The sequence below is a fragment of the Manacus candei genome, unplaced genomic scaffold, assembly GCF_025592945.1.
Source record: "Manacus candei isolate 608988 ecotype Guabito, Panama unplaced genomic scaffold, ASM2559294v1 h1tg000073l, whole genome shotgun sequence".
Classification (NCBI taxonomy): Eukaryota; Metazoa; Chordata; class Aves; order Passeriformes; family Pipridae; genus Manacus; species Manacus candei.
In genome coordinates, this window is record NW_026138121.1 from 3,909,901 (window position 1) to 3,931,146 (window position 21,246).

Genomic DNA, 21,246 nt, shown 5'->3' on the forward strand with positions numbered 1-21,246 from the left:
GCATGGGGTGGCAGTGCCAGGAGGGACAGTGCCCAGGGGAGGCTGCCAGGGATTTGAACACGGCCAGGGCTCTCAGCAGAGCCCTTTCCAAGGGCTGCTTTCCTGGGAAGGGAGGGGGGCTGCACAAAGGCTTCAGGGATCCCATGGAAAGCAAATGGCTGGGAGATTTGCAAACTGCCCACGTGTGATTTGTCTGAACAGCTGCCGTTGATCTGTAACTCAGATTGGCCTTGGAAATCATTCCGTGCTTCCAGCTGAGTGGTGGGTTGGAAGGTCCAGGAGTAAGCAGTGAGCTGTCTTCAGAAACCAAAGGCTTTCATCGATGTGCAGATGGGTTTGAACAAAGCAAAGAAAATGAGAGTATGTAACTCCAGCCTCTGCCTCAGCTGTGTTGAGGCTGCTGGTCTAACTCCTGGCAGCAATTGTGAAAATTCAACCTTTGCTCTTGCTGTTTGTTGGCGTTTTAAAGCCTGTTGCTGCCTGTTGTGACTGGAGCTGTGTCCTGGGGGGCACCGGGAGGGGTTTGCTGGCCCGGCCTGGAGCTGCTCTGGGGAAGGAACTGGCCCAGTTGGGATGTTGGGGTCCCCAGCATCAGAGCGAGTCTCCTGCAGAGCCAGAGCCAGGTATTTCGGCAGTCCTTGGCTCCAGGAAAGCTGCGAGTTTTGGTGGGTTGACACCAAAGTCAGGCTCCCCCTTCGAGGAGGAGAGGGCTGCAGGAGTGCGTCCATCTGTCCATCTGTCCGTCCATCCCCACACCGTTCAGTACCCCTCTAGTTTTTGGGTAGATGAGCTCTGACCAGGCTCATGCTTTGAGAGTGCCACAGGAGCAGGGCCAGCAGTCAGTCAGTTTGTCTGTGTGTCTGTCTGTCCATCCGTCCGTCCATCCCCGCACCGCTCCGTGCCCCTCGTTGCTCACAGGGCCACCATCACCCCGTGATTTTTTTTTTTTCCGGTAAATTCTCTCTCTCTCTGCCCGTTCCTCCCCTCCCCGGCCGCCTTGACGGGCACCGGGGCTGACCGGGGCGGGGCAGCCGCCCTTGCAGGCGGGGGCGGCGGCGGCGGGCGGCTCGGAGCGCAGCCGGTGCCGGTACCAGCCCGGGCATCGCGGGGCCGGTCCCGGGGGCGGCGGCAGCAGCCGGTGCCGGTGCCGGGAGAAGATCGCGGGGCCGGTCCCGGCGGGCGGCGGCAGCAGCCGGTGCCGGGAGAGGATCGCGGGGCCGGTCCCGGGGCGGCGGCAGCAGCCGGTGCCGGTGGCGGGCGGGGATCGCGGGGCCGGTCCCGGGGCGGCGGCAGCAGCAGGCGGCGCTGCGCCCCTTCTCGCCGGCACCGGGGCCGCCGGGCTCCGCTCGGCTCCGCGCCCGCCGCCCCCGCCCAGCCCCGCACAGCCCCGCGCCGCCGCCGCCGCCGCCCGGCGATGCCCGCGGCCCCCGGGCGCACCGGCCCGCGGAGGCGGCGCTGACCCGGCGGAGCGGAGCGGCCCCCCCGGCCATGGGCAGCGGCGACCCCCGCCCGCACCGAGGGCAGCACCGGCAGGTACGTGCGGAAAGTTTGGGGAAGGGGAGCGCGAAGGGACCCCCGGGGCGGCTCCCGCCGCGCTGCCGGACGCCGTCGGGGCCCCGCGCCCCGGCCCGGTGCCGCTCCGAGGGGACGCTGAGCCCCGGAGAGGGAGCCGGGGTCTGGGGAGCCGCCGGGGTCGGTGTTGCCAGCGGGCAGCGGCGGCACCGGGATGCCGGTTCGGGGGTCCCGGCTCGGCCCGGCCGCCGCACGTCGCTGCCCGGTCCCCGAGTGCCCCGGTCCCGTGTCGCCTCCCGGGGCTCCCCGGAGCCCGTGCGGGGCTCGGGAGGGTCCCCACGGTGAGTTTCTCGCGGCCGGCGCTGCCCTGAGCCCCGAGCCCCGTTAGCGGTGGCTCCGGCAGCAGCGGCGCCCCCGGTCCCTGCCCGCCCTGTGGCGGGGGATCTGCCGCGGAGGGGGCTCGGACCCGGCGGGGCCCGGTCCGACCACTGGCTGCGGGGGTGGGCTCTGACCAGGGGGACTGTTTGCCCCGGTGAAACGGTTCTGCCCACCCTGCGAAACCGCTCGCCATTCTGAGAGGCAAAACACGGCTGGAGAGACCCCAAGCTCTGCAGCCAAAGATGCTCCTTCTCCCTGGAAGGGGCCGTGAATCCCAACCGCTGCTGCCTTCGGTGCAAGCTGCCTGTGTGACCAAAGCCTCGGGCAGGACAGGATGGGATGGTGTCTTCCATCTTCCTCTGCTTCTTTCCTCTCTGCCATAGCTCCTCTAGTCAGCCTCTGTCCATTGCCCGGCTGGAGTGGGGAAGGGGCGCTGGGGTTCTGCTGCCTCCTGGGGTGGCTCGAGGGGCACAGGATGGACACAGGATAGGTGTCCCCCTCACCCACGAGTGGAGGCTCAATGGCCCAGAGGAGAGTGTGAGCTGTGCCAGTCCCATTCTGGAGCGGGGCACGAGTCGGTCCATGCCGTGGTGCCGGGCAGGGAAGCAGGAGTCTCCTCCTCCTGCCCATTAGCCATCCCTTTTGCTGCAGTGCGAGGCTTGGGGGGCTGTTCAGTGTGTGGGTGCTCTTGCCCTGAGAGAGCTGATCTGCACTGGGGCACCCACACCCCAGCAAGGAGCCTGCACAGGTGAGATGTTGTAACTCCTGGGGAACAATCCTGGCACTGGACGAAGCAGAGGTTCTGGCTGTCAGCAGAGCTGACCTTCAAGATGCCAGTGGCAGTGGCGTGGTGGGATCCACTGAGTGAGGGAGCAGGAACAGGCCCGTGCTTGGGTGGAATTAAAAACTCTTCCGCTCACCTTGGCTGGGAAGGAAATGCTGCAGACGCTGGAGGAATGAACAAGAAGCTGGAAATAAATCAGCGTGGAGAAGAGGATGAGAGAGCACATTTGGGGGAAGGAGTCCTCTGCATCTCTTTGTGCTCCCCTGACACCTCTTTGCCTGGCCAGAGGGTACATGCTTCCTGCTGCCCTCACAAACACAGCTGTGGGGCGGGACTGCTGTCAGTGTGACCTGAGTAAGAGCTAAAATGAAGTGTGCAAAATGACTTGGCTCAACCTGGAGCTCTGGGGCTGGGCCAGCCTCCCCTGCAGTGGGGTTTTCCTTTCGGGGAGGAGCAGTACAGCCTTTGGGCAGCTCAGAGCGTGGCAGGGTGTGGGAGATGCTGCATGAAGCTCCCATCAGTGGTGCTCCAAGGGGCCATCCAGCTCCCTCAGTGCTGCCCCAGCTCTGTGACCATGGGAGCTCCAACTTCCCAGCTCTGCCTCTAACGGAGCATCCTCAGAGCTGCAGAGGGAGCAGGGATTGAGCCAGGCTGCTGACCATACCAGAACCCGTGCTGTGCCTTCCCAGGTGTTTCCTTGCTTGTCAGGATCTTCCAAGGAGGCACCAGCTTCCCTGGAAACCCAGCAGCCTCTCCACACCTCTGCCTTGGCTGTTGTGCAGCCCTCGGAGCTGTGCCTGGGGGTGAGGGAAGGACACATTCCCTTGGGCAGCTCCTGCAGACACGGAGCAGGCAGAGAGCTCTGCGGGTCCAGCCCTTCTTTTGTGTGGAGGGATCAGCCACTGCTGTCCTGAGGTTCTCCAGCTATGGACAGGGATGCTCAGGGTGGTCCCAGGCTGGGTGCACAACCCATCCCCGTATCCTGCCCAGTGGGACATTTGCTTCAGGGAAATACTAAAATAAAATCACCCTCTCCAATGGGCAGCATAACATCCCCAGTGGTGTGGGAGGATTTCTGTGCCCGAGGGCTCTGGCCAGGTTTTCCTTCCCGCTCTGTGGCCGGGGTATGGAGCTGCCTGGCACTGCCGACCTTCAGGTTGTGCTCTGTTGGGTCAAAGCATCAAACAAAGGTGCCCAAGTTCCAAGAAATGCTGAAACAGCAGGAGTATGGAAATAGCTCTCGGAAAACTGGCAGGACTGCAGGGCCAGAGGTGCACAGAGGTTGACAGGGTTGGGGCTGCAGCAAGGAGGGTTCGTGTCACTCGGCACAGAACCCGGCCAATGCAGCAGCTCCCCCACCTCTCTCGTTCTTCTTTTTGGGTGGAATTCTGCTAACTCTAATTATCCAGCTCACATGGACCTTTGCAAACAATGCTCCAGACCGGCAGGGCTTGGAGCATAATTTGGCATGACAGAGTCCCTCATTAGCACCGTGGGGCGCGGGCTGTGCTCCAGTGAGCTGTGCACAGAGCAGCCCTGGCTGGAGGGTGGCAGTTCCACGTGTGGATTTAATGAAGGAAGAGGGAAAAATCCAGAGGTGCTGTGACAGGTGGAGTGGTCAGGGTCTGGGAGGACAGCATGGAGCTGCTCTCAGGATGTCTCTGTGTTGGGAGACCTCAATATGTCTCCGGTGTGGGTGGTGGCCCGTGCCCACGTGTGCCTATGGGGAGGAACATTGGCCCACACAAAGGAAATATCATCTCTTGCCACCCTGGTTACAGCTGAGTTTGATCTTCTGAGAGATTTGGGCACTTGGCAGTTACCTCAGGTCCCAGCCCAGACCTGAAAGGCAAAAGCACCTAAAAAATCTTAATGAAAAATCCCACAAAATTCCAAACGGAACGTAACAGAATGGAGAATATTGATACTTTCAATCAAAATTAAGTGCTTTGACGTGCCAGAACGCCACTCTTCATTTCAAACTGACACTCCAGGCTGAAAAATCTCGAGTCAGACCAAACATTTGTAGTTGGAATCTCACGACGCCGGGGGTTGACAACTGTCAAAACAGCAGTTTCTGCGGAGATGTGTTTTCTGACGGGAGTTTGGGCATGAGTGGGAGCCCTGAGTGCCTGTGCCAGGGTGGAACACCAGGGTGGCACCTCTCAGCCTCGTGCTCCCCTGAGCCCCTGCGCTCTCCTGGCTGCCGGAGCGGCTCCTTCCTCTCCGCGTGGCGGCTTCCCTTTGGAATGTGCTGTGGACAGTGCAGGCTGCATTATTGATAACGTGATTTATTTATGCTTCCTTGGCTACAACAAACAGCTCAGCCTTTCCGAGCTAAATATAGCTTGCTCTGGGAGCGTGTCCCTGTCCTGTGTGGGATGGGAGCAGCCAGCGGGGCGCTTGGTTTTTGTCCGGCTGAGAGGTTTAGGGATATCCCCTGGAGACCTCACATGGCTGGAGGGTCCCATGGGCAGCAGCTGAGGCCAGGCTCTCCAGAGGGGCTCTGGTGTGGGCTGTGGGGCTCGGGGCTGTGCTCTCTGCATGAAGGGGCAGCCAGAGCTGGAGCAGCAGCCAGGAGAGTGGGGTCTCCTGATGTGAGCCCGACTGCTCCGCTGAAAGGCACGTGGGATGTTCGTCGGGGACTCGCCATCACAAGAAATGCAGAGGCTGGCTGGCAACCCTCACATCTGGGCTGCCAGGTGTGCCCCGGGGTGGGGCAGGACAGCTGTGTGCACATCCCAGCTGGGGCACAGCTCCTCCCTGGCACGGCATGTCTGGGGGGGTGCCCACAGGGTGGGGGGACACATGCCCTGATCCCGGCTGGATGCAGCGGAGCTGCCTCTGGATTCACATGGAGGGCTGAGCAGCTCCAGGAGAGCTGTTTACTTTGTCACTGAGCAAATAGTGCACACTTTAAGCTGGCATCAATATTTACACAGTAGGCTGTCGTGTCTCCAAAGGAACTCCAACAGTGCTGGCTGTTGTATGATCCCCCTCTGAGAAGCCTCATGCAGCGAAGACTCTGCTGGAGTGCAGGAGATCACCTAAGCAGGGGTTTACCTGAGGGAGTCTCACAGTCTCATCACATCACCTCAAGGTTTTCTTGTGTATTGACCCATCCTGGGTTCATTCTGGCAACAGAGGGGCTGGAGCAGGATCAGTCCCTTGTCACCCAGTGGGCAGGGATGGAGCCAGGACAGTGAGCAAGATGCTCCCAGCCACTCTCCCGTTTGCTCCTGGCCAAACCGACCATCCCACAGCATTAATTAAGAGCATTTCCTTACCTCTAATTTCTTTTTTAGCATAAAATATGTGTTTTTGCCAAAATACCTTTCCTTTTTTTTTCTGGGCAAATGTCAGCATTTTTGATGACATTTTCGGATTATTTTTTTTTTCCAGATGGGAGAATCAAAGTGGAAAATATCACTTTAAATCAACAATTTAGAATGAAGCATTTTTCATTTTGAAATGTCATTTTAAAACAGGACAATTCATTTTGAAATGCTTCAAAACAAGAAATGCCCTTTTTACCACCTCGAATCACTTTGTTTTGATTAAAAATGTCAGCACTTTGTGTTCTGGCTCTTCATTAGAGCTACTGTTTCACTGTCTCGTGGTCCAGAGCGGATAGAAATTTAGAGGATGGTTCAAAAATGAAGATTTCTTCCCTCAGAGGTGTGGGTTTGTCTGCTGCACTGCTGGAACCCTGTGCTGCCCATGGAGGGGACTGTGGGTGCGAGGTTGGCTGCTGGTCCTGGCAGCTCTCCCCAAGCTGAGCATCAATCCCCTTCATGTTATGAGTTATGATCCAGCACTAAAGTTTTATGGGGGACTCAGTTTGCTCTGGACCTGGTTAGACCCCAGCAGGTGATAACCAAGGCCACGAGGTCTCCACGTCACTTGGCAGACGCCGAGCGGTGACGTCGCTGTCAAGTGCTTCTGCCTGTGGAGCCCCAGAGCTGTTCCCACCTGCAGGGCTGTGGCTGTAAATAGTGCAGAAAACATATTTAGAGCAGTCGACAGTAAAATACCAACTCTTTGGGGATTTACATTTTCCCCTAAGGGCTCCAGATGATGTAAAACTCGGCTCCTTCCCGGCGCACCCTGTGTGGGGTGGAAGGGGGTGCCTGTGCAGTGCCCTGGTGTGCACAGAGGTGCCAAGGGAGGTTATTGGTGTGTCCAGAGGTAATGGATGCAGTGTGCATGTGTGGTTGCATGAACCTGGCAGCTGTGCTGAGAGGAGAAGCAGCCCCAGAAGAAAATGATGTGCTGGGAGAGGAGAGCACTGGGCTGCAGGTTCTGGAGCTGCTGCGGGCTGTGTGTATCCAACCAAGCATCAGCTGCCCTATTTCTCAGATCCCTGAGTGGTGCTGACCCCAGGAGATCCAGCATGATCAGTCCATCCATCTGTCTGTCAGCAAGTGGTTTGCAAGTGCCAAACCTTGGGCATCACTGCAAGGGACCTGGGTGACACGAGGGCAGTGTGGGTGTGTGACCACGCACGGAAAAGGTGGAGCCTGGAACTGCTCCTGCTGATTTTACTCTGGCTCTTCCCACACACTCGGGGTCTGTGTGTGGTATTTGTCATCTGCATTAATAACCTACTACAAAGGGCCTGGTTTTGTGCTTTCAGCAGTAAAAACCTGGAGCAGCTCTGCTGCAGTGGATGGGTCCTGCTGCTGCTGTTCAGAGGGGCGAGCAGGGTTAGGGGCTGGGCTCCTGAGAGGTTTCGGTGTGTGTGATGGCCACCCGAGGGTGTGTTGGTTGAAGTGGAGCTGGTCAAGCCCAAGGTGTCCCCAGCCACTCCCAGGGACACAGTGGCTCACGCTGACAGCAAGTATCACTGCCCATGTCCTTCTTTCTCCTTTCAGACGCGCTGATGTCTGCCCCTGGCCAAGACCTGACCCACCTGAGGTTGGCAGATGCGCAGATGTGAGCGTGAATCCCCAGTAAAAGGTAACTATTACTTACCTGTGCTGCTGCTGGTGGGGTTTCTTTCTGTCCTGCTGCAGTGGCCTGGGCTGCTGCTGAAATTCGAGCCCATTTGAGGGTGGTGGGTGAATCCCTTCCTCTCCCAGGACCGTGTCCCCACAGCCAGGACACCCCAGTCCCTGCATGTTCAGTGGCTGCACCGCTGTGTGCATCAGCATTGATGAGTGGGGCTGCACCTCCCAGCCCTCCTCACCCCTCTTCCTCCACATATCTTTTCTTCTTTTTGGTAGAATGAGTGAGAGAGACATACAGAGCCTGAGCAAATGGGTTTTCGTGCTCACTCTCTGCCTTACCACGCTGTGGGGACGACTGACACTGGCCTCCACCCATCATCACAGAAGCCATTCAGGTAGGAGAGTGACGTGGGATTTGCACTTGGAGTGCCTGTGTGTGCAGAAAACTCCCTGGGCTGCTCCTTGGAGACAGGCAGGAACATGGAGCCATAGGCCAGTAAAGCTGCTCCTTGGAGTTAGGACTTGTGGATACCCGATATGAGGCATTTAAAACCTGTAGTTTGGTGAGTCTGGCTGGTCTGAGGAGCTGAAAAGCGAATTGCTTCATGTCTGTAGCAAAATCTGAGACACACAGGATGACCCATGGGTACATCTGATACATCTGTATATTCAGGTGATTACTGAGGTGATTCTTGGTCTGTGAGCTGTGGACGTAAATCTTTCCATCCAAGGTGCAATGAGAGTCACAAACCCCACTTGTTATGCAATGAACACTCTCCACCTCAGGCTTTTGTTAGAAATACAAATTTTCATCCCCCTGGTTGCAAAGATCATCTTGAAAGGTGGAACAAGTATAAAGTGATGTAGGACTGAAAGTCCTGCTGGAAAGCATCGTCTTGGCTCTGGAATGTTCATTTGTTATTCCCAGCTGTGGATCTGAGATTCTCCCTCTGTGTGTGTGTGTGTTGGAATGCTCCTCTGTGCCATGGAAGTGACTTTTTGGAGGGGTTGTGTGAACCTGTGGCTGATGTTTGTGTCTGGAGAAGGGAAGCAGCTGAGGAGTCATGCTCAGCCCTTTGTGCCCACCCTGCCTGGTGCAGGAGCCTGATGGGCCATGCCAGGGTGGTGACCCAGTGGTCCAGGGCTGGAGATTCCTTGGGTGCATGGTGGGAGGACGTGTGGGTGGGTGGGCACTGGTGTCACTGGTGCTACTGGTGTTGCTGGCAGGGCTGTGCTGTTGGGCAGCAGAGACAAACACTTGGAGTGATCCTGGGGCACCCACTGTCTGCCTCTTGTGCCTCAGTCTGGAAAGGGCATTTAAGGGTTAATTTGAAACCACTCGTGCTCTTGATTGACCCCACACCTAACCCTGTCCTATTTCTGTCATTTTTGCCTGACAGTTAAAGCAGTTCTAATCCTGTAATCCCCAACCACGTTGTTTAAAACCAAAACGCCTCTTCCAGAGTGACTCCCTCACCCAGCCAGGCAGCAGATACCTGCCTTTCCCTCCTCCTAACCCCGGATGCCCCATCCCTGGAAGTGTCCAAGGCCAGGTTGGACAGGGCTCTGAACAACCTGAGCTAGTGGAAGGTGTCCCTGCCCACGGCAGGGGGTGGAACAAGATGAGGTTTAATGCCTCTTCCAACTCAAACTATTCTGTGATTCTGATCTGGGAAAAACTAATTTTATTTTTGGGATGACTTTACAGCACTGGCTCAGGAGTCCCTGGGATACAGGCACTGCTGACAGCCAAGTGTTCACCCAACCTGCCCAATCCCAGTGCCAGAGAATCCCACTCCACCACGGGATCAATTTGCAAGGAGCTGCTTCTTCAGGGAAGAGTCAGACCTGGCATTAATAAAGCAGCAACTCACCCAGGTTTGAAGTGCAGATGCCCAAGTGTACTGCTGGGGTGTGAATTATGTATAAATCTCACTCGTCCATGAACAGCCAGGCTCAGGGACTCACGTGCCAGCAGGCAGAGAGCTGGGGAATTTTCACTCACACAGACTTAACCACAGTGGACCAAACCCTGTACTTTTTATTCAGGAAAAATCTAATCCACAGCAAAGAGAGCAGACCAGGAGTAAGCACTTAAAATTTTGACCCCACCCTATGTCTGTATGAACACGGTTTCTCTCTGCCCATCCTGCTTTTCTGGCACTGTAAGAACCTTCCGTGGCTGCCTCCTCTCCTGGGCTGTGTTTCCATGAACTCAAACCAGGAATTCTTGCTCTGCTTGCCAAGTTCATGGCCTTTCCTTTCCTATTTTTTTTTCTTTTCCTGTGCTTTTGCTTCATTTGGGACAGTTTTTGGAGAATGTTATGTTTGAAACACACTTCCATAATGCTGCATCCTTGGTGGCAGTGACATTTGTGTCCAAGGAAGCTGCAGTTCTGTTTCTGTATGGAATTCTGTGTCACCAGTGCCTGAGACCCCCAGAGTCAGAGGTGCTGATGGACACACACATCAAGAGCTTTCAGCCCATTAGAGCATTGACTTTATTCACAGCTAAAACCACTTAAAATGAGCAATAATAGAGAAAGGGCTCTAATGGTTACTGCAAGGTTTCAGAGCCCAGAAAACTTATGAATTTCTTGAACAGAGAGCCCACCTGCAGACCCTCTCTTTGCCACCACATTTGGGCTGTGGCAGTAAGGTCTGATGGTAGAATCATGGAATACCCTGAGTTGGAAGAGACCCACAGGCATCAAGTCTAATTCTTGGCCCTGCACAGGACAGCCTCAAAAATCACACCGTGTGCCTGAGACCCCCCTGTGCCCACCCCATGTGGAGATGCTGCTGTGCCCAAGCAGAGCAGTCCTTCCTGGGGAGTGTGGTTGGGTTTAAAGAGCCACAGGAACCAAGCACAGTCGTTTGGAAATGGAATAGGAGACTCCTCAGTGAGGAATGATTCACCAGCAGTTTAATCCCCCGTGTAACGTGGCGAGGTCTCTGTGATGAACAAGGCTGGGGTGTCTGGCTCCAGCTCCCACAAAGGTGGCCCCAGCACTTCCTACTGAACCCCTCTAAAACTGATAATCAAAGTGATGTCTTCGCTTTTATCCATGTTCGTTGCTCAACCTGGAGCAGAAGTAAAGGCATTTAGTCAGCTTTTGGGAAATGAGGTTTTCTGGATGAAAGAACAGCACCAGTTTCTGATGGGGTTGTAAGAGGGATTTACTGGTCAGCACTGCTCGGAGGGAAGGCAGCAGCTCTGTGGCTTTTGCTTATGAGATGCTTCACTTGGAGAAGCCTTGGTTCCTCTGTCCCATGCAGCCTTTACATGAAGGTGGAATATTGTCCTAATTCACCCTTCCTAGACAAGGTGGGTGTGGGATCACCATTCAGCACCTGGGGGATGGGTGGTTGTGTGTGGGGAGCTGCATCCCCAGCTGCAGGGTGTCCTTGTCACACAATGTCAGAACACTCCCAGCTGTTCTCAGCACAAGCCCAGGAGTTTGGACTTCTGCTTGCAAGTGTGGAGTGATGGGATGTGCACGAGCAGTTCATGGATGTGCACACACTCACACACGTGGGGACGGAGTGTGATGTGCAGTCTCGAGGTGACAAGAGCGAAAAAATCCCAACAGAAATGTGGTGATAATGAGCGATAAAAACAAGGCTGCCTCTCTCCAAAGCCCTCTTAAATAATACATGCATCTAAGGCAGTAGTGATTTTAAGGCTTTAATTATTTAGTGAATATTAGTAGTGGAGTTGTTGCAGGGTGCGGAGCACAGATCACTCACACCGCTGGCTGCCCAGGTCTGCCCATGATCTGCTCCATTCCTGGTGCCCCCAGGGCTGTGCCACCCTTGAGCAGAGCCCACCAGGGACAGGATCCTCTGCCTCCCTCCAGGTCCTGCCTCTCCCTGCTGCTCAGCCCCTCCCCGGGACACCCAAACCCCTTTAACAGCATTTCAGTGCCCAGGAGAACCATATCATAGAATGACAGAATGGTTTGGGTTGGAAGGGACGTGAAAGTTCATATTGTTCCATCCCCTGCCATGGGCAGGGACACCTTCCAATAGACCAGGTTGCTCCAAGCCCCATCCAACCCAGCCTTGGACACTTCCAGGAGGAGGAGGTTTGACACAGGGCTTTGGGCATTGCCTGGCACTCACATGCATCCAACTTCTCTTCATTTTGCAGCTCTCTACCAGCAAGCAGAGCAGTGTTTTATACTGAACATGTGGAGCTGTGCCCACGCTCCCTGAGACACTCAAAATGTGTCATTTGAGGTTATGCCATAAAAACCCATGTTCTGCTGCTCACTTAAAGGTCAGCCAGAGCAGGACACCATTTTTATTTTATTTTTGCATGCAGGATTCAAAAGCCCTGCTCTCTTACAATTCTTTTATGGTTCCATGAGATAAGGTGTTTTTTTTTTTTCTAAAAATGGTTCCAGTGGGGAAATACCAGTTAAATGGGAGGGAGAAGTGTGCCAGAAGCTCTGGAACTTATCCCAGGCTCTCTGGGGGTTTCCTGCTGTTGGTGTTAAACACACCATCCATCTGATCCGCGTTTTGTTCCAAGTTTCCTGCTGCTCAGCAAAAGGAGAGGCAGCTGCAGGGAGCTCTGGAGCCCATGGATCGCGCTGCACGTGGGCTCAGCCCCTCTGCTTGTGCTTGCCGGGCGTGGGACATGAAAGCCCAGCGTGGCAGGGAAACCCTCGGCGCCGCTCTCCTGCTGGAATCCCTCGGCACGGGGGCTGCTCAGCCCCTCTGCAGCGAGGAGACAGCAGCGTCTCTTGCTGGCATCCCGGGGATCAGCACATCCGAGCAGCGGGAGCTGCCACCGCCCAACCCCTGAGCCCGCTCGGCTCTCGGGGTCGGCGGCGAGGGGCAGGAAAGGGGGTGAATCTGGTGTGCAGGAGCTGGGGTGCTTCGTGCCAGGTGGGATGGCTCTTCCCGCGGGAATGTCACTCCTGCTCAAATGCCTGGGAAGGGGATGCACCTGGAGGGGTCTGGGCAGCAGGCAAACTTCCATTGTCACTGTGCCCCAGGGCAGGATGTTGGATGCTCACAAGGTAATGGTTTTAAACTAAAAGATGAGAGATTTACAGTAGATTTTAGGAAGAAATTCTTCCCTGTGAGGGTGGGGAGGTCCCGCCACAGGTTGCCCAGAGAAGCTGTGGCTGCCCCATCCCTGGAAGTGTCCAAGGCCAGGTTGGACAGGGCTTGGAGCAACCTGGGCTAGTGGGAGGTGTCCCTGCACATGGCAGGGGGTGGAACGAGGTGGGCTTTAGTGTCCCTTCCAATCCAAACCATTCTGTGATTCTACAATTCCAAGACCTTTAGGCACATGGAAGTGTTTCATGGCCTGAGAGAAGGATGGCTCCTGGGGCTTCGTGCTGCTCCCCCAGCTCTGCCATCAGTAGTGCCCTTGCTGTGGGGCTGTGCATGCCCAGGGAGGCTGTAGGGCTGTACCAGGGGGCTGTGGGGCTGTGCCAGGGCAGTGGGGTGCCTGGCCCAGGCAGGGTGCTCTGTGTAGGCAGCTCCTCCCTGGCAGAGGCTCCAAGCCTGTGAGTCTGGCACCACCATGCCCTGTGCTCAGCCAGCTGCAGTGAGGCAGAGGAGAGGAAAATTTCTCTTTATCTCTGAGCTGCACCTTTTTGAGCAAATTAAAAGGGCTTTGGCACGTTAGCAAACTCCTATTGCATGGCTGTAATGAGCGATTTCTCAGTTCTGCCTGGCTCTCCCTCAGCTGAACCTTTTTAAATTAGCTGAAAATGAGCAGCCGGAGAGCAGGAGTGCGAGGGAGCAGAGGGGTCGCCTGGGCAGCCCTCCTGGGAAGAGCTCTGCTAATGAAGCTTTTCTAAAAACCAGTCAAAACCACAGCTCCGTGTGAGCACTGAGGCTGGAGGGTGTAAAACCCCCTGGTGGGGTGTGCAGGGTGGGACAGTGACTCCTTGTGGTCCCGGACCACAGCGTGGTGGGAATGTGGGCTCACAGGCAGCTGAAGCCAAGGATCTCTGTTTCTACCTCAGATTATTTGAAAAAGCCCATGAAGCATAACACCAGAGCATAACAGTCACGTTTGTTCATTAATGAGTTGCTTTCCTTCTCGCTTCCACCGAGGTCTACCATTTCTGCATGCAAAAAGAATGGAATTTATTATTAAAGCTGAGTTGTTATGGCATTTCAAAGGGAAGATAAAATTTATGGCCAGGGATGCTATTACAAAATATTCCAGGATAGATAATTGTGTAATTATTATGGGCATAAATGAAAGCGATGGTGCATTAAAAGCAAATGACCGTGAAATAACAATAAATAAAGAAAATTAAAGCTGTGGTGATTGCGTGGCCTGTCCTGCCCGTGTGCTGGGGGGTGCAGGGCACAGAGGTGTGTCTGGGGGCAGCTCCTCACATCCTGCCCTTCGTCTCCCATCTGGCACTTGGACACGGTGGGAACAGGAGAAGGGCAAGGAATGCTTTGGCTGGAAGCTGGCACAGCTATTTGTAAGCCAGGAGGTTGCACTTGGACAATCATTTCCCAGCAGGGATTTGAAAACGTGGCTGCAAGGTAAAGGGATTTCCTTCAGCACCACGGGGAGAGATCCCATTTCCCTCAGCTTTCCCTGGGGAGGTGAAGTGTCCGCATTCCAAAAGCTCCTGGAAGCCGGGCAGTGTTTGCTGGTGAGCACAGGGATGTGATGGGCACCCATGGGGGCACTTGCTGTGACACAGGTCAGCTGCCCCTGGTCCCCCTCACTTCATGTGGCTGGGGGTGGCTGGGACCCCCAGCAGGACCCTCCAGCAGTGGCCAGGGGTGAAGCTGAGGCTGGATGGACAGGCTGAGGCTGGCAAACACAGGATGGGTCAGAGTGACTGCTGGAGCTGAGTGTGCTGGGAGAGGGCAGAGAGTGGGCTTGTGCTCACTGGTACCTGTGCCAGCAGCACCAGCATCAGGACACTTCACTCCTCCAGTGCTCATTAAGCAGGACCTGCAGGGGTCTCTGGGGTCATGGGAATGAAGATTCTCCATCCCCATTTGGCTGATTTGCATTGTGCCTGTGTGGGCATTGCCTGTCCTGCTTGCACCCCTTCCCAAGCCTTTCCTCCAGTGGCTCTCCTGGGGGCTCATGCCTGCACTCTGGGATGTGGAAGGTGTCCTGAGGGCATGGAGCAGCCAGGTCTGACACCCTGACACCTGATCACCTTCGTTCATTTTGGGATGCCACACTGAAGGAATGCAGCTTCCCCATCCTCCACCCAGCCTGGCTCCCGCTGGCTGCAGAATAAAACCCTGTTCCTGGTGACCCAGGGGATGTCCCTGCCTGGCTCTGCACTGCTCCTCCAGTGCTCATTAAGCAGGACCTGCAGGGATCTCTGGGGTCGTGGGAATGAAATCCCTCCAGCCCTGTTTGGCTGATTTGCATTGTGCCTGTGTGGGCCATTACCCAGCCAAGGCATTGATTCGTGATGCTGACCAGCTCAAAACCCCCATCCCAGGGGTGATCAGCCAGCTCAGTAGTTTTCTTTCTTCCTTAATATTTTAATGGCAGTGGGAGGGGGGAGCAGCAGAGCAGCCTGGGTTGCTGATGAACACCGTGACATTTGTCTGTCCCTGCAGGGTAGAAACACCATCCTGATCCTTCCTCCTCCACCCTGAGGATGGTGGGTGATGACGAGACGAAGGTGTTGGTTGTAGTTGGAGGGTCAGAGGTGGTGGTGCTCTGCTTGAAGCCAAAAGCAGCACAATGCACCGTCCTCCCTTGTAGAGCAAAGTGCATCTCATTATCAGCTGCAATTAGCTAACGTGCTCATTAGTTTCAATAAAGCCCTTGGCTTGGCCGTGGCGAGAGGGGATGAATTTTGGTGGGTAAGGGTGGGTGTGAGGGCTGTTAGGAGTGAGAGCTCAGATGCAGGAGGTGTGGGGCAGGACCAGTGCTTCTCCTTAGGGGTGGGCTGGGGAGATGCTGTGCTCAGTGCCTGTATGTCACCAGCAGCCCCAGGGAGATTCCAGAGGCTGGGACAGCACTGCCCACGCCGGTCTCTCCCGATGCCTTGGTCATGGCATGCACTGGCAGTGCTGCCTGGGGGGGTGGGCAGGAGGTGTCCTGGGGTCTCCAGGGCCTGACAGTGGCTGTTTCTCCTCCCTCAGTGCACGTGGAGCCCGGCACGTGTGAGGTGATCGCAGCTCACCGGTGCTGCAACAAGAACAAGATCGAGGAGCGCTCCCAGACGGTGAAATGCTCCTGCTTCCCGGGGCAGGTGGCAGGGACCACACGGGCAGCTCCCTCCTGTGTGGATGGTGAGTACCCCACGGCCACAGCCCCATCCCATGCAACTCCTGACTGCATCCTCCTAGACTGTCAGGCTGCTGTGGAGCTTCCATGGTGCTGGGATTAACAGATGGGACCTGCCCAGGGATCCTTCAGCAGAGCACTGGGGAAGAGGGAGCATCTTGGAGACATTCTCTGTTGGCATGGCTGTGTTGCCCCAGGCTGTGTGCTGGTTATGGTGCTCCAGGATCACTGCACTGGGACCAGGCACTGCAGCATCGATCCCTGCATGTCTCCTCAGTGTGCTGCCACAGCCAGAGGCAGGGATGTGACTCCAGCTGTGCAGCACCATCACCTGCGAGGAGCACTAAGCAAAACTCAAGCTGTGCGTGTTTTATTGAATGCCATCACATGCCATCACCGTCAGGAGCAGCAGCAGCCCCTGCCAGGGCGGTATTGACTCCCTTGGCAGCTGGTGCCCTGTGAGTGCACTTGTGTACAACACCAGGAAATGACAGGATGAGTTGACAGGGAAGGCTCTTGTTGTCCCCAACAGCTCAAGTGTCCTTATTCCCAAATATAGGGGAGCCCGCTCTGGGTAGAGGCATGAATTGCAAGAGCCTGACAGACCAGAGTGGCAGGAGACAGTCCCTTTGCTCTGTAGGTGGAGCTTAAATTGGGTTTTTGAACAGCACTGCTCTCACTGGGAGTGAGGATAAGGCTTTTTATCTGGGGTGGTGAGAGAAAACAGGGTGTTCCTGAGGCAGGTGGAGCAGTTGGATCAGGCAAGGCCAGGAGGTGATGAGAAGCTCCTTGACCAAAGCTCCTTGACCGAGGCTTCTCAACCTGAGCTGTGCTGGAGAGAGGGGCTGCACCTCCTGCCGTCACCCAAAGCTGGGCAGGGCTGGCCCCCATGCCCCGTGTCACAGCCCAGCCACTGGTCCCTCCTCTCCCCCAGCCTCCATCGTGCTGCAGAAGTGGTGGTGCCAGATGGAGCCGTGCCTGGACGGGGAGGAGTGCAAGGTGCTGCCCGACCTCTCGGGCTGGAGCTGCAGCAGCGGCAACAAGGTGAAGACGACCAAGGTACGTCCCAGGCAGGTGGGGGGAAAGCCTGGCTGTGCCTTCCCCAGCCTGGAGCAAACAAAACCCAGGAAAGCATCCCCAGAAGAGTTCTCTGTGGGAGAGCTGTGGCTCCTCCAGGGCAGGCACTGTTTGGTGTGGGTGCAAAGCAGAGCAGAGGATCTGGGCTGTGCGGTTGTCACCAGTGCTGGAGGGGCTGGCGGGGCTCCCACAGCCCTGAGTGGGTCCCATGGCTTTGCCAATTCATAATTCCCACTGGGAAGCTCGGTGAGGAGGATGTTGGGTGCCTCAGCCCCTGATCAGACATATAGGGGTGTCTCCACCATCCCAGGGTGTCCTGGTTGCTCCCCAGCACCTCCCACTGCTCCAGGGCAACACATTGCTCATCCCACCCCAGTGGCACAGCCCTGACTCCGTCCCCACTCCCTGTCTGAGGCAATCATCTGTGACAGAGCACTACATGATTATTATTTTCATGGCTTGCTGAATGCCCCAAAGAACAAGGTGTAATTAAAATTTTATCAAACTCATTAGTAATTACATATATGCCATGGTTAATCAGTTGCATAATTTTGTAATCATTGTTCCTTGTGTTGAGTGTAATTATTCCTTATGCTTTCGTTTTCCTCGCCCCACATCCCCTGCCATAAAATTATCGTATTAAGCAATGTTGAGGTTTTTTTCATTACTGCTATTATTTTATTGCACAGAAAGCACTTTCATGCTCAAGTGTTTTTATGGGCATCCAAGAAGGTTCCTCCAGCCCCATGCATCCACTGCAGCACCACATTGAGCTCGTTGTCTTTTTCCCATTTTACTGTTGTTTGGTTGGTTTCCCCCAGCTGTTAACATTGCCCAAAGCCTCTGCTCTGGATTTGCTGTCCTGGGCTCTCACTGGGACTATTCCTGGTCCACTCTGGAGGTTCTGCTCTCCTCCCTCATCCAGCAGAGCCCTCCATGGCCATCCTTCCATCACCCCTTTTGTGTCCCTTGTCCTCCCTTAGGGAGGCAGCGGTTTGGAAACGCAGACCTGTGTTTTCAAAGGGACTTTGGGTGACTTCAGTCACTTTGGAATGGTGCCAAGGGGCTGGATTTGCACCTTAGAGTCCCCTCTGCAGACAGACCCCAGCGGGAGCTGCAGCCAGAGCATGGGGCGCACAAAGGTGACACTTGGAACGACCACCCAGCTAAATGAACGTAAAGATCAAATCTTATTTTCACCTCTTAAGGCTGTTTGGTGGTAATTCCTGGGTGGGGAGCCAGCTGGATGTGTTGGGTGACTTCTCCTGCTCTCCACAGGTCACTCGATAGCCCCCGTGCAGCGCAGCAGTGACTGACCAGCCTCGGCGTGGGTCCTGGTGCTCCTGTGAGCAGCAGGACGTGTCCTGGTGCCTGTGGAGGTGGGATGATCCAGGGCTGCCATCCTGTGCCCGCTGGCAGGACCGTGACAGGTACCACCAGACCAGAGCATCCGCTGAGCCCCGGCTGCCCCGGGGGCTGCAGGCAGGGACCCCAGCACAGCTGCCAGACTCCTGTCTCTCCACGGTCCCCTCCTCCTCTGTGGACACGTTCACCAACCAAGAAATGGGCTTGTTCTCCAATCCTCTTAAATCAAATACTCCAGCCATGTAAGAGCTGTTGACATACAGGGACAGACAGGCAGCGGGCCCCCAAAATGGGCTTTATTCCGAATAGCTGAAATCATTGCTGTGAGTCGCCTTTCCCCATCTCCCAAGACGCTGAATCCGAGTTGCTGGCAGGAATTGGGAAGTCAATGGTTGTGTGAGATCCTCCTCCACGTGGCTCCCAGCTCCTGGCCCGGGGGTTCCCGGGAGCAGGCCCTGAGCTCCAGCCTGGTCCCAGGTCACTGGGGACTGCTCTGCCCTTGGAGCACTGGGCTTTCCCTGCCCCTCCACCTGCCTGTGGCGGATGTGGCAGCGTGGCCGGGGGTGTGTGACACCCCGTCAGTACCCCGGGGATGGTGAGATGTCTCCATGGCGCATGCTGCTGGTTTCTCCTTCCTCGGTAATTGCATTAATCAGGCTGCAAATTTAATGTTTTCCACCGTGCGAGTCCCAGGCACCGAGTTTCTGCTTGTGTTTGCAATCGAATTCCAGAGTCGTGTGCGGGGGAGCCCTCTCTGCCTGCAGATGCCCAGCCAGGGCCCCAGACCCAGCCAGGTTTTATTGCATTAACCCAAAATAAAGGAAAATGTACCATCTCCCGGCCCTGAGCTCGTGACCTTCTCCAGGACACACCATTTCCCGTGGTGCAGCAGCTCGAGGGGGAGAGGACACGAGCTCTGTGCCCCCAGTGTCAGCAGGGCTGGGGACCCCGGGACTGTGGGGTGTGGGGTCAACACCTCCAGCCCCGATCTGTGGCCCATGCAGGGACAAGCTGGCTCGGGAGGGGCTGGAGATATTGTGGGAGGCCATGGCACTGCCAGGGTCACTGGTGTGTGGTGCAGCCTCCTGGCACGGGTGGGACTCGTTATTGGGACGTTTTTGTAACGGGGTATGTAGTACCCGCTCCAGATGTGATGTATATACCAGAATGTGAAATAATAAATTCATTTTAATCTCTGCAAAGGATCTTTTCACTCAGCAGCTAAAGGAGGCTCTGAGAGTGCTTCTCATGCCCACTGGATCTGAGGCAGACGTGCTGGGGACTCTGCCCTGCCTGTTCCAATCCCAACCAGTTCATGCAAGGGTGGCTCTGGAAAAGAGCTGGAAGCCTGTTGTGGCCAGCAAAAGGTGGATTAGGTTATAGTGATCCTAGAGAAAAGAGCATTAATTTCTCCAGGATGATCTGCTGAGAGCTTTTCTTGTCCTGTCCCTTCTCCTGTCCTGCCCCTTCTCCTTGGTGTGGCAGCTCCCACTGCTGCAGTGCCATGTCCCCACAGATGATGCCACCCCTACCCAGGCCCAGACTGTGTTTGTGAGGTCCCCACCTGGAGTCCTGTCCCTTCCAAGAACCCAGGCTGTCGAATGCAGAGTGGAAATCTGTTATTTCCAGTAGCAAACACCGGGCTACAGCTGGGAGCATCCCTGCTTGGCTGAGCATTTCCATAGTTGGCTCATAATGTGAAGGATCCACTCTGCGGAAGCGTCGAGCGTGACTCCTACATTGATACAGAAACACTTTATTGCCTGCATAATAGCCACCCTCAACGCTTATTTTTCACTTACTGCAATCCAGAGTTTAGTGAGGAAATAGCCCCTTGGTGTCTCTGCTGAGTGCTGACCTCGCTGCTATCACGCCATCAGAGTACACAAATAAGGGAAATCGCTGCTCCCCTCCTGGCAGGTAAATGCTTTTCAGAGGAAAGCGCTGCAGCCTGCAGGACTGCTGGGGTTGTCTCTGACTCCTGAGCAGCCAGGGAAGGAAGCTGCTGCCACAGCTCCTGATCCTCCACATTTCCACTCTGTGTTTTCAATGCTTGCCTTCGGACAAACAGGCAGAACATTCCTAGATGGATTATTAAGCCGAGGAAGAGGGTGATGAGGGTGGGAGCATCCCTTTGCATGACACCCTGCCTTTGCTCTTTCAGTGGGACAGTGCCACCCACGTGGTCCCCAGCTACCTCACACATCCCTTCTCTCCACACTGCTGATCCCTGAAGGACAGAACAGCCCCTGTGGCTGCATCAGCAGCTTGGAGACCCCAGGATCGCAGCCCAGAATCCCAGATCCACCCTGCCCACATCCCTATCTTGCTGGAGAAGTCTTGTGCCAAGCTCTGTCTTGGCACACAAGCGCAGTAGCTGATGGGGAGCTTGCAAAGACACGATTTGAAGTCGCCCGAGGGGTGATTAGTCAGAGGAAACTGTCACAGTTAACATACTTTCAATATCATCTCCCTGGGTATTATAATTACACCCCATTCAATTAGTCTTCGGGGAAAAAAAAGGCTTTTGTATCAAGGTTTGGTGGAGAATTATTAGAGAGTGAATTAAAAGACAAGGATTCCATTTTACTTCACAATAATAAGGGCATAATGTATAAAATACCCCAAAATTACAAGCTGACTAAATTTAGAGCTGCGCTAGGAGGTGAAATGAAAGGTAAAATGAAACCCTTTGAGCAGCCACGGTGTGCAGTACAAGGGGGGGGGGGGGATTATCAGAGAAATAAGATGGAAACATAATTAACCACCCAGCATTATGCTGAAAGATGGTAAATTGCAATGGGAGACAAAATTAGGTGAAATTGCAGAGCAGGTTCATTTATTCCTGCTTTATAAATCAGTGCTACCTGTTGGCAGTGATGCCAAGCCATTCCAGAGCTGGAGCTTCCCAAGGGATGCTGCTGGTG

General features: G+C 55.4%; 1 protein-coding gene across 1 annotated transcript; it reads left to right on the forward strand.

Annotated features, from left to right (window-relative positions):
- Nucleotides 1–1,382: 1,382 nt before the first annotated feature.
- On the forward strand, nt 1,383–19,530 carry TAFA3 (TAFA chemokine like family member 3). The gene is made up of 6 exons (XM_051808692.1): nt 1,383–1,533; nt 7,549–7,633; nt 7,900–8,018; nt 15,733–15,882; nt 16,812–16,936; nt 18,233–19,530. The coding sequence occupies exons 3-6, from the start codon at nt 7,901–7,903 to the stop codon at nt 18,242–18,244; spliced, it is 405 nt and encodes a 134-aa protein (XP_051664652.1). The 5' UTR covers nt 1,383–1,533; nt 7,549–7,633; nt 7,900; the 3' UTR covers nt 18,245–19,530.
- Nucleotides 19,531–21,246: the final 1,716 nt, after the last annotated feature.